The 13,761-nt window shown below is 40.4% G+C and overlaps 1 protein-coding gene across 1 annotated transcript in view; it reads right to left on the reverse strand.

Annotated features, from left to right (window-relative positions):
* Nucleotides 1-395: 395 nt before the first annotated feature.
* Nucleotides 396-13,761, reverse strand: part of LOC116039432 (gamma-aminobutyric acid receptor subunit pi) — a 54,931-nt gene continuing 41,565 nt past the window's right edge. Inside the window, exons 4-10 of the mRNA XM_031284287.2 lie at nt 13,069-13,136; nt 10,934-11,151; nt 8,549-8,631; nt 4,040-4,177; nt 3,718-3,870; nt 2,242-2,432; nt 396-1,645 (exon numbers count right to left, since the gene is read on the reverse strand). Coding sequence (XP_031140147.1) covers nt 1,283-1,645; nt 2,242-2,432; nt 3,718-3,870; nt 4,040-4,177; nt 8,549-8,631; nt 10,934-11,151; nt 13,069-13,136 — 1,214 coding nt within the window. The 3' untranslated portion in view covers nt 396-1,282. The remainder of the gene's footprint in view (nt 1,646-2,241; nt 2,433-3,717; nt 3,871-4,039; nt 4,178-8,548; nt 8,632-10,933; nt 11,152-13,068; nt 13,137-13,761) is intronic.

Here is a 13,761-nt window from a genome sequence, read left to right on the forward strand (position 1 = left end):
TCAATAACCTTGTTAAACAAAATAAGAGAGGTTAGCTTCTGCTTCTTTACACTGTTTATTTGCAGCAGCTTGGAGGTTGATTTAGAACTACTTTAGCATGGTTGTTGATCAAGCTAGCAGGAGCTAGCTGGTAAAATTTTGGTAATGTTAGCTGTAGCTGAGTCCTGCTAATGGGGGCTTTGCATTATGAAATAAAAAATGTCATTTGGGAAAATATCCTAAAAACAGAGGTTTAAAAAAGGACATTCTAAAATAAAATAAAATAAAATCAAAAATGAAAGTAATGAAAATAAAAAAAAACATAAAAAGTTATAATAACTAGTTCAATTTCAGTAATTTGATAAAGTATTTTTGGAACATATATATATATATATATATATATATTGCACTCTAAAACTGCTTTACAATGTGAGATGACAAGTGTCGTCATACTGCTGGCCAGATTTCCAGTATACAACTGAAGTGATCAAAGGCCACTACATTTATAGTGTCAGCGAAAAAATAAACGCAGGCAAAGAGAGACAGCACTGCTCAGTGAATTCAAAATAAGTCATAGAAGGACACAGAAGAAAGAGAGATTTTAACAGCGAGCAGAAGCTGAGACTGGCTTAAAGTTTGTAACACATTCTCCTTGTTGAGTTATTTTTCCAGCTTGCTCATTTCTCTTTTTATCCCTCTTCTCCTATCCATTATTTATACTTTTTCTCTCTAAATGTTGTAGGGATCTGCAGGCAGAAATAGAAGATGAAGTTGTAGTATCAATAATCATTCCTTCACAACAGAGAATCAAGGTGGAACAGGCATTTGCTCTCCCTTAGCACTGCTAGCATATTCTGTCATAAAGCCTCAAATTACAGCTCCATCTTCTGCATTTCAGACAGTAACACCCTTCATGGTGATACACTTCAAATGAATATACTATAGCCAAAAAGAGGCAGACTGGCCATTTTTCCTTTGTAAGCAAAGTTCCTTTTATCTCAACGTGTATCAGCATTGACCAAATCTCACCCAGTCAGTGTCAGATGGGCATATTTTTTAGAGCAGCTGCATTAAATTTAAAGCAGTGAAAAATGGAGCTGTAATCATAAGCATTACCTTTCCCCAAAAACAACCCTATGTGAGTATGCTACTTCGCTCATGAATTCAAATGCAGATATTTTACACACTCATCTCAAAACACCCCTAAATAACACTTACTGTACGTATATACAGTAAAATACACTTGTCTACATACACTCTCCGTCTCACACTCTCTGGGACACATGCTGTACTCGAGCGAATGCTAAAAGTACAGATAATATATCCAGTAGAGCAGGTTAACCATGACAAAAGAGAGGGGGAAGGTGACTCTGGAGTAGTTGTCTATGTGGTGGGGGTTCTCTATGTGACAGCAATTTATGGAGCCGAGCACTTTGCGGACGGTGGCCAGAGCAGTGAGGCACCAGTGGGTGTGCTTCGGGGGCGGTGACTCGGGCTTAGGCTCACTGCCCGAGGGGGTGGACGGGCTGACAGTGAGTTCTAGGGAGGCAGGTGTCGGGGTAGGAGTTGCAGCAGCCTCCTTGCGTCTCTTGGCCCTGTTGTGATTGGAGATGGTGGTGATGATGCCGTTCATTTCATCATCAAAGTCGTGCATGTGATGGGAGTACTGCAGGAGAGTGAGAGCCACAGAAAGAAAGAGTTTTGAATAGAAACAAAAACATGACACATCGAAATTTGAGAGCGTTTAGCACTTGTTCAACTCACCCCAAAGTGTTCATGATGACATGATGATGATGATGATGATGATGATGATGATGATGATGATGATGATGAGCACCAAATATGGAGACAATTACTGTGTCTCAAATCGTGCACTTCTGTACTTACACTTGCTATTTTGAGTAAGTAGTGTGCGTTCACACTGATGAAGTATGGCCATATGCAGTGCACTACGAGTACCCGGATGCTGCACACTACTCCTTTGCGTCTTCAACGGTCACAATCTTTGCTACAGACCACCAACGTATTTTCAAACTCGTGTATACCGTATAGTGAGAAAGCTGCAGCGGTTGCGATTGAAATGGCAAAAACCGAACTATACAAATGTAATTTATACATGTACGCACTACACAAGTGAGTACATAGTGTACACAGCGTACTACATGTAAGTGTACTCATGAAAGTATCCACATTTTGAGACACACCTAATGACTGTGATCACAACAATTAACAATAAAACAGTTACATCCAGGATGGTCTCACCATGACCATGTGGGAGTCCATGTGAGTGAGGGTGCAGAAGTGAGCCACGGCGTACTCAATGAGCGCTCCAAAGATAAAGCTGAAGCAGATTCCCAAGTAAACATCAATGGCCTTAATGAAGCAGTTGGCATTGGGCAGTGACGTCCGGGCTCCCATCATCAGAGTGGTCATGGTCAGTACGGTGGTCACTCCTGGCACAAACAACACACAGAGACATACGGATTCTTTGATCAGTCATGAAAGACCTTAACACATATTATCTCAATCAGTCTTTATATGAGTGATGGACTGCTACACAAACACACAATTTCTGCCAAAGCTGGAACTGTTTTGGGGTTTTTTTAACATGAGGGATTCCTGTGTTTTTTTTTTCAAAACTTTAACTTTGATTGTTGCTTATTTAGTCATAGATATAATAAATGTTATGGAATATTTCCCAGGTTTTCCAGGGGGCTTTAAACCTGCAGACAACTACCCAAAAAACTGTTGAATAAAGTGTACAGTATATTTGCTTTATGAATAAATACAGAAAGAAATGTAACCCACTGCAACGGTGTGGCTATTTAATGTTTTAATGAGTTTGTTTTGTAAAACTAGATCAATGGCATAGATGAATAAACTATATTAAGGGATTTTGATACACAGGCAATACTTGTTGAAAAGGATAAGGTCATGGCTGGGGTTTGGTCTTTTGATGGGATTTGTTGACAATAAGATAAATAATGGATAATGCCTTATCCTTTGACATGTATGTAACTGCGTTTAAAAAGAATGACACAGAGAGTGGGGTACTCCAATAGACAGAGCTGCTGAAAGAAATACAAATAAAAAGAATCATTCTCGCTATGTTCTGCAACCGGAGAGACCCAACACTTCATTTGCACTCCCTATTCATGACTCCAGTTTGGCCTTCAGTAGGCTACTGCAACTCAAGTCATCTTTTTCCAACATTCAGATAGATGACCAGAAAATCATATGCCCTCATCTGGAGTTCATCATATGTCCAATGTCCTTACATATGAGATAAATGTTCTAATTTAACTTCAGTCAGTCATGGTATGATAAGGATACACAGACAATAATCATATAAAAAAAAGAGCAGCAACAACACAAGAAATAAGCAAAGATTATGTGCCATGAAGTAGGATATCTTGTAGTTTTGAGAACGCAGTAGTGGTGGATTTAATCCAATGCAACATATATGTTTGGATGTCCCCACTATTACACCAGACATGCTCTCTTCAACCCTCAGCCATCTGAAATCAAACCCAAACTAACATCTGTGCTCACTTAAGGAGAACAACAGTCTCTTTTATTTGTGTAGTAGTAAACATACTACTAATGACTGATGAAGGAGAGAAATAAGGAGGATTTTTAATCTCATAACAACAGTATGCAGCACCGTCTGCACTGTTTTTTTGCCCAGGAAGGCACATTTTCACATTTGAGTGTACAAAAGAATGTTTTGACCCATACCTATACAAATACGTGCTGGAACAGAGGACAGGGAAATCCAGAAGGAAACCCATGAGAGGACAACCAGCAGGCTGGAGGGGACGTAAGTCTCGAGGATGAAGTACAGAATGCTCCGCTTCAGCTCAAAGTGGAAGACCAGCTTTGGGTAATTGCCTTTGAAAAGAGGGACACAAGTCTGTCAATGTACAGTACTGTACTTGATAACAGAAAAGATGTGGTGTGAATCAGCAATCCCACCCATAAGGGCTCTAATTTTTCCGACTGCTGTGTATTGTATAGCCCTGAGAGTAACATTAATCGATGGATTGAAGGGTATTGTTACCAGTTTCATAAACGGCCTCTGAGACAGATGTGTAGTGGTCCTCTACTGTGTACTGAGCCAGCTGTAGGGTGTCTAAACCGCTGACGGACTCATTTCCTCTGGTCCAGTAGAACATGACATCATTGATGTTGTAACCCCCTGTAGGAGAGAAAAGAGATGGAAATTTCTTTGGAAAATTACAGAAAATAGCTTAAAGCTGCATCAATCAATGTTTTTATTTTAACAATGGCTTTAACGAGTATGTTTAATGTGAAATGTGTTGCTCGTAGTAAAGAACCCACAGAGAATAATCACACGCTGCTTGTTCCCCTAAGCTCTACGCAAAGTGGAGTTTATAGTTTTATAGCCTGCAACTTTACTGTTTTGGTTCAGACTTCCCACTCTCATTAACCTTGTAACCAGGCAGCTGCTTTCAGACAAAAAGCTCTGATTAACCTACTGTTCACCAGCTACCCAGCCCCTAACCGTTGACAGGCAAAGTTAGCGACTAGCTGTAGACCAAGCCTGCTAAAAAGAGGGTGAATATCTGAGTTATATTCGTCAGGTGTTCACAAACCCAACTCCACATTAATGCTAATGTTGCTTCATGTCTGTTGGATGTGTATATGGAAAACTGTTTGCTAACACGTTCACTATGAAACGCTATAAGGTGATAATATGTCAATGTTTAGCACGGTCTCACGGCAGTTCGTGAAATGTTCACGTTATTTTTAATCTATTGATTCGTGTACACGGACACGTTCATCTCGTTTTTTTCGTGGTGGTCAGCACGAAATGGGAAGCATCAAGAACGGGAAAGGAAACAGCACACGCGGGAGATGGATGCGGTCTCTGGGGGACGTGCAACAACAACGGGACGGTTGTGTTTAGGAAAAGAAGAACGTGGGAAAGGAACCGTCACACGCGGGACACGATCCCCGGTCTCCGGAGTGAAAGTCCTGTCTTGTTTGACCCATCCACCACCCTGACCAACCTCCGTGCGCGGATTTTCGGCTTTTCATACTACTCGCTACTGTAGTCGTGCTGTGATCACAAAAGATGCTTCCCATCGAAATACATTAGTTTAAAATTCGTACTCACCACCACGAAAAAAAGGACATAAACATGTCCGTGTACACGAATCAATAGATTAAATAACGTGACCATTTCACGAACTGCTGTGAGACTGGGTTGCAACGTTACATGGTAGATAAAACACATTTATGTTCTTCTCCTGGAGCAGTTTCATTGTTTGTGCAGGTGCAGATATGACGAGCAGAATACACATTAGCATAGAAAGCTGCTATGATTCCTAATTATTGTAAAGATGATGAAGATAATGATGATAGAGTAACAGAATTCATAGAGTAACACATTTTCACTAAGCCCCAAAGTAGCAAGATGGAGAACAGCAGTGAATGTTAATTGCTCAAGCTATGCTGAAGTCTGTTCCTCTTATGGTTGAGTTGTTTGGGGCTTGCAACCCATAGTGGGTGGTAAGCTCCCTCTAATGCTTAATATCTGCACAAGAGAAACATATGGCAACCTCTGAAAATCTAGTTTAAGACGTTATGGTACCTCTGAGAAGCTAATGGTTAAGGTCTACACCAACACTAAAGTACTGTGTGTTTGCTCTTAAAACAACACGACACTTTAAACTCTTTAATATACAATGCTTATGCTTTGTGTATGTAGTTACAGTCACAGTGGAAACAAATTGTATCCTCCCATTATTACATCTAACACAGTTTGACACACATAGATCTAACAAGATTTGCTAATGGAAATGCATTTGTGGTGTTTGTGTTCACTTCTTCAAAGGGGGTAGCAAAAATCTGATGAAGAGCTCAACTCTTGCCTCGTACCATAACAGACTTATCATGCATATTGCACTGCTCCCTAGAGAACCCCGATAACCCAAATACAACTTGGAATAAGAAAGCACGCAAAATGAATATGGTCCAAGATGCCACGGCTAATTGTGGCAGTGCTTTTGATGGTACTGTACAATGTAAAAGAACTGGTGTGGTTCTTATGATTAAATTTGCTGAGGACGAAAAGATGTGATTAACAACCACTTTGGTGTATTATTCTCGTTTATCTGCAGAGGGAGCAAGAGAATAAGAAATGTTGGCTGAAGTGCAGCTGGCTGAAGCTGGAATACACTTCCATAATCTGTTCTACATGAAATGCTCATTAATTTGCTGTTGTCATGTATTATTGACCAGTGTGAGCCATGGTGCTGGGAGCAAAGTTCCCTAATGACGGGCTCTATGTTGACTTTGATGCTCAAAGGTCCTGTATATTCACTGTTTGCTCTCTCATTGTACGTCTCTCATTATTTTTCCTGACCTAAAGCCATGACATTACAGTACAAATGAGAGACACAAATGGGTAGTGACATGCTGTGCAATAGCATGGAAAGAGTTACAAGAGGGTACGTTCAACCTTACAGTGCCTTGTTGCCCCCTTGCAAACCAGTAGCCATATCTACAATCAAAGATTTTTTCACAGCCACCACCAAAAGTTCAATTAAAACAAGACCAAAAAAGACTGTGACTATCTTCTGACTCTTTTTGCTGTCAGAACGCACTCAATATTTTACTGCAATCCCGATCTAAAAACCTTGCAACCTCCCACAACGACGCTCTTTAAACCTTCCTCCTGCACAGAGGATCCACTTTTGGCACGACATTAAAAGAAATAAATCCTTGAATATACATCTTCATGAAGAGGCAGAACAAGAGGGAGGTAGAGATTGAAGGAGAGGAGGAATGGAGAGAGAGACAGATAAGACAGCAGAGATAGAGCAGCAGGATGAGAGAGATTGTAAGAGAAGGTGTTAAAGACAGCAGAGAGAGAGAGAGAGAGAGAGAGAGAGAGAGAGAGAGAGAAAGATGCAGATATTTAGTGTGGAATTATTAAAGCAGCGGAGGAAAGATCCATCATCCTCTCAGTTATCTAACGTTAACGTCCAGATGTCTTTTTGTCTGCTAAAGTGGGACTGGAGCTGCTGTTAAATGTTTTATTTGGGACTGAGGTCGTAGTGGGCTTCTGGCAGAGATCAGACTTAGCTTAGCCTGGCTGGCTGGCTGTCATTTAATACCATTGAGCAAAAGCGAGCTGGAAAGCAAAAATGGCAGATAAGTGAGGGAGGCTGAGGGGGGGTGGGGGGGGGTGGACTTTTTCTTCAATCCATCTTATTTAATCTCAATGGTTTTAATTATAAACATGGTGCCACCGCATTTCCATTTGATACCATTGAAAACATCACTCCTCTCATTTCAGGAAAGTTTCAAGACATTTCTGAAATGTCAACAAGTGAACAATTCTCTAAGCCTACTGGCAGAGGTTTGCATTCTTAAGATTTTAAAATGAGTTTTAAGATTTTGTACAATAAGAGGGGCTTATTGTCAGGGACACGACCGACCCTAAAATGTGGTGCCTAAGGGCTTATGGGCTTAAAAAGTAAAGGTCTAGTTTGAAATTGGAAATATGCTTTTTTGTTGAAAGTTAAATGGTTGATATCACTCTTACATCTGTGCATTAGAATTATCCTGTGGAACTGTGTTATAAACAAACAAAATATATGTGTGTAATATTTGGTTACTCACCAAATTACATTGTGTGTATTCTTGATGTCTGACCAAAGTGGTGAGTGTATTTTCTTCCTCATAAAACATCTGCAACATCCAGTTTTTTGATGTTTAAATTGTGCCGTGTTTACATCCATGTTTGTTTGCTGGCAATCTTTTTGTTCCCTGCCTTTTGTTAGCACGTCGCCACGTGTCCTTGTGTGTTACTGCCACTAAAAGTTGCACGTGTGCATGCTCATCCTCGTGTGTGACAGAAATGGGGACCCACTCATAAAAATAACTCTCCATAGTGCTACTATTGGTCAAACATTCCACAGAGAACCTTTAAATGTGGCACTAGAGACATGAGACCATAAGCTTAGGTTAGCAAAAAGACTAGCCTAGCTCTGTTCACTTGCTTTAAGGCTAAGCTAAGCTAATGGTCTCCTGCCTGTAGTTTCTGAAAGTAACTAGGCATGTTTCCTAAACTGTTCAACTATTCCTTTAAGAGGTAAACAATTTTCATAGAGTAACTTTATCTTTGTTTTTTAATGGCAGTAGTTTATGACAGACACAGGTAACCTATACCTAACCCCTGCTAACCCTATCCTGGAGCGAGTCGGAACCAATGTCCATCCGTAGGTTTCCATGGTCCAGCAGTATTGGTCCCAAGTCATGACCTTATGTTCCCGAGATACAGGGTTTATGACATACACAGGAGAATACTACATCATGACCCAAACTTTCTGTCTGCTACGTGACACAAGCATGCAGTCTCTCTCTCTCTCACACACACACACACAGGCAGGCACATACACACTAGAAGATGAAAGAAAGTGATCTGTTTGATCCTTCGTTTTGATCAGACTCATTAGACATCCCACCCACCAAGTCACTGCCACAGCTTGGAGCTACACAGTTTGGATTTTCTTTATTAAGTATGAAGTGTCCTTACAGCTCTCCAGTTGGAGCGTGCAGGTCTGCTTGTCCATGGGATACTTGGTCAGATCCATGTTGCAAGCCACGGTGGTGGTAATCCTAAAAAACAAAAATGATGTTTTTATTACAAGGGAAATTTCATGGAAGTAAGTTTAACTTGTGTGTAAGAGATAGTTTCTCACATGAATGACATCATCGGACTGCATGCGAGTGAATATTAATTAGCCATGTGGATTATAGCCTATCTGCACTGTTTATCCCAAGTTGGCACCTATACACAGTATAATCTTTTGTATTTATATTGTCAACAAAACTGTAGGGGAAATACAGTGTCAGTGTGCAAGCTTTCCTTTTGCTAGCATAAAAATATTGAGTCATTGCAGTGTTTGATACAACTAATGATGGGCAGTCCTAATCATGACAAGGTATACATGAAGTTCTGATGATTGATGTGATGCAGCCATGACACAACATCTCTGGAGGCTTTCTATTGACTGATTCGTTGCTTGAGGGAGGGTATTTTTGGTAGACATAACTTTGGTCCACATTTCACAGCCGTAGGCTGTATATAAAGTTGGCCGACACGTCTCAACTTACAAAAGTGAATCCAAAATATCCCGGATATGGGTGCTGCGATCTTGTAATTTTGGACCAAGAGTCTGTGGAGTAGTGATCAGGCGAGGAGCCGTGGTATGAAAGTCCCGCCCATACACCCACCCGACCAATCGTGAGTCAATCACAGCTGTCAATCATGCTTTTAAACCCGTTTTCATAGCATCAAATAACAAAAAAAAAAAAAAAGTATCATAAAAATGAACACTTCATTGCATTGTCTATGCATCAACCCCTGTTCACATGTTCAATTGTTCACATACAACATGTAGGAGTCACTCCAGTTACCACTTCAAAAATCACAGTTTGCTAAAAGTGACAGAGCTTCAAAGTCCTACTTTCTAACTAAGATTAATACCATTTCTTAGAAATGTTATACATAACCATGCACAATTAGTAAAGGGGACACTGAGCTTGTGTATGAAATGAAAATTGTTTAAATTTCTAAATAGGTTGTACCACATTGACTTCACCCACCATGCACCTTGACTGTTACAGCAATTTACATAAGCCTTCGTCTGATAGGCATCTCTATCTCATCAGAGAACAAACTGGACTCTCGTAAAACCAGTAGAATACCCTAATTCTTATTGAATCTGCCCTCTTAACTGCTCAACCTTTACCTCAGTGCTTTCTAATGTATTCCCTCTGGCACAGCACTAAAAACATTTACCACAGTTGTCCTTTCCTCAACACCTCACATTTCTCACCTCACTCTGTCCCTTTTCACAGCCCCAATTCCCTGAGGTGGCAATCCCTCTCCTGACTATCTTTTTTGCCTTGTTTTACACTCACTAGTTCTGCTCTCTGACTGGGAGTGCTACACTCCTCCACATTTCCTCTGTTAGGGTAAAGCCCCGAAACTGAAACTGTGCAGTTCTCTTTATGGAGGCAAAGGTCTGTAAAGTCTAGGACACATACAGACATTCAGAAGAACATAAATCCCCAGATGGAGTCACTCTGTATATAACAATGCCATGTACTTGTTAAAAATAAAAGCATAAATCAAAACTCTCAGACAAAATGTTCACACACCATCGAGCAATGCAGTGCCCTCTTGATGTTTACAGAGTTTGGAGATATGATTAACTGTGAGGCCATGATAGTTAATACGTTGCTATAAGAACAGTGAGAATGTTTCCCATGGGCTTTTGTCTCTTTCATTGCGTAACCAGAACATGTGTAACCACGACAAAACTGTATGTGTGAAAAGAAGTTCAGCACCACTGAGATCCAGGCACATAAGCATTGAGTGAGGGGAGTCAAATCAGTACAATTGGACAGCTCTTACACAACCCACAGACAGGCTGAGGTTAATGCATGTGACATAAAAGCAGTAGGATGTGTAAATCCCATTATCACAGGCTTAACAGAGCTGAACAAATTCACTTGCTTGATCATCTATAACCATTCTATCTATAACCTGTCTGCTTGGCCCAATGTCTAATCAGAAAGTCAAAGCAATGCATGTTTCAGAAGCTTGCCAAGAGTTTGTCAGATGTTAAGCCCTCGCACACATAGCAATCACTGCTGGAAAGATGCTAACGGGACTTGCTGTTGCTTTAATAGCCCACAACTCTTTGTATCGACGGATGGCATGCTGTATTCATACAATCCAATATCCAAGTAATAGAATTGACACAGCTCCCTGCTTTGCAATCACATTATCTCAAATTCAACCCACGCTTCCTCCCTCAGCCAATTTCTTCTCCATTCCCTGGCCTTTACTTTTCATTGTCTGTTGGAGCAGAGAAAAACAAACAACCAACAAGCTTGTTCGTTATCCCACCTCAGCGCGTAAAGGACGGTCCCGTTGGGGAAGATGCGTATCAGCCGGTTCTCCACGGTGATGTCATGGAGGAAGGACTTCTTGGAGTCGACGATAAAGGTGTCAGGGACCCAGAGCAGCTCCACTAGCCGCCCGTCGAGGCTCAGGCTCTTGTTGCCCTCAAACACCAAGCGCTCGTCCGTCCAGCGCTGGCGGAGGAAAATGGTGGCGGTGTAGTCCTGCAGGATTGGGGCTCAAAGGTCACAACAGAGCTAACAAGCATAGCAATAATATGCTGACCAACAAGTTAATTTTTTGCAACCTAAGCATCTACTGTATATCTGTATTTCATTATTCAGCTTTAGGCTTTTTTGCATTGTTGGGCATTAATGGCGTCAGGTCCCTAAGCCCTTCTGTGCCTGAAGCAACAATAATCCACAGCATTGCTTCACGTCAGCAAGTCTGTTCTGGTTGTTAGGACACTGAACACATTTTGAGCAGGACATCCATTCTAAAAGTCCTTATATTACATCATGTGTAGCTGCTGAATCAATTCCTTCTGTTGTGTGGCAACAAGATGTGAGTGCAATGTCCTAGCCAAACATGTTCAGCCCCACAAGAAGTAATAAGTCCCAGTGAAATGAAATCGTCCTGTCCACTGTTTAAGTGAGGCCTACCCATGAAGTGGAAGTCTGACAATCACCATGTCAATAGTCCTATTGCTATACTATGTGCAAAATGTGCTACCATGCTTTGTTCTAATCGATTCTTGTGTGCTGTTATTGAGATCCAAGTGGAATGTGCATTTCAGGTTTGGATGAGTCCCACTCTGCTGAATTGGGGGAGGAGGCTCTAAACGGTGCATTATTGCCTGTGTCATTAGTTGATTATAGGGCTACAAATAACAATTATTTTTCTTATTGATTAATCTACCAATTGTTTTCTACAGTAAGTGATCTGTAAGATGTCAGAAAATATCTAAATAATCATAATCCCTCAGAGCCTAAACTGACATCTTCAAATTATTTTCTATATCCAACAGTCCTACAGTAAACACAAAGATATTCAGTTTACAATTATAAAAAAAACAGGGGAAGTGACATAAATTATTTACCGTTTATCAATATTATTGCTGATTATTTCTTATTTCTATTGATTATTAATTAAGTGACTAATCTTTTCAGCTGTAATTCATAATGCTGCTTCTGTAAATAATTCACATAAATAATTTACATTATTTACACATAGGTATTGACCCTGTGACCCAGTGAAAGCTAAACCTGTTTTAGTCGTGATTCACTCATATTTAACCCGAGTCTTTAAATTGACTCACGAATCGCGAGTCTCTATTATCTTGAACTCGGATCAGTTGAGTCCTACTACAATTCAATCTAAAATGATAACAGCGCCACACACAAACCTCTTGTAACATTAGACAAATCAACAACAAAAGCCATTCTTTCACTTCTGAAATAACATACAATGTTCTGCACATAGCCTAGCTAGGCATACTGTAGGTTTGGTGTATAAATGTAGTATGTTGAAATGAAATTTGATTTAAAAAAATAATAATAATGTATTCACTACGGGCATTTCTCCGTTCCTGTTTCTATGTCTACATTGAAAGCCTATATAGTGCTTAGGCTACACTAAGTTAAGACAATAAATAAACAGTCTGGCTCAAAATGCTTTCTTTTCCGTGACTAAATGGCTCTCCTGTGAGCAGCTGCATGAGGTGGCGAGTGGGTGTGCGCAGTAGGACTGAGTTTCCTTGGCGATTTAGCAATACTACTCAAATCCGGTTCAGTTTAGTGAGTGACTCAGAATAACCCGAATCCTTAAACGGAACCAGGTTTGCCAGGCCTGGTGACATCGTTTCACATGGGAAAGTTGAGTAACAGTTAGTTTGGATGCTGTTGCAGCGCCTAGTTTAGTTACACCAAAAACTTCCCAGATTTCCCAGATTAGTTGGATTACTGTTGTGTAATGAGCTTTCATTTTTGACACCAGCAGTATTCAAATGCAGAGGCAGAGTGGGAGAATTTGTAGGCAGTTAGAAACGGTACTGGTATTATCTGTGCCCACCCCTGCCCCTAGCCCCTAGCCCCTGCCAGCTTTGTATATTCAATTCATTATACTGTAAAATATTGTCTTACCATGTTGATCTCTGAGATGGTGTCAATGCTGGCAATGTCCATGCTCATACCCACTGTTACAGGACCATCTAGAAACAAAGAAGAAACCAACAATAAACTGCTAGATGTGTCATATATTGTATGTTTACACACTACATAATAAATACCTTATAATAAATATACCTATGCTTTAAAGTTCCCATATTGTAAAAGTGTGTGATGTTTTTTGTGTAATTATAAAGCAGGTCTAGGCGTTATATTATTTATATATGAAAGTATCAAATGGCTCAAGTCACGGAGCAATGCACACAGCCCGTATTTACAAACTGAGCCTTTAAACTAGCCGTCAGAACCCCTTTACGGTTGTGATGTCGCAACTATACTATAGATAGGTAGGAAGTGCCGACACAGTGCCGACACAGTCATTCCCTGGCTGCAATGAGATACCTAGAGCGCAGATGTAAAAGACCCAAACGCTGACCAATCAGAACAGACTTGGCTTTTTCAGGAGGGGGGCTTAAAGTGACAGACGTTAAAACAGAGCATTTCAGACAGAGAGAAATACAGATAATTCAGACAGACAGTAGAAAAGCAATAATAAACATTTAAACATGTTGTAGTATAAACCCAAAATACAAGTAGCCATCTGAAAATGAGCATAATATGGGACCTTTAATGTGTGACAGTGAGTGTTCATGCATACATACAGATGGA

This window comes from Sander lucioperca, chromosome 15 (genome assembly GCF_008315115.2).
Source record: "Sander lucioperca isolate FBNREF2018 chromosome 15, SLUC_FBN_1.2, whole genome shotgun sequence".
NCBI lineage: Eukaryota > Metazoa > Chordata > Actinopteri > Perciformes > Percidae > Sander > Sander lucioperca.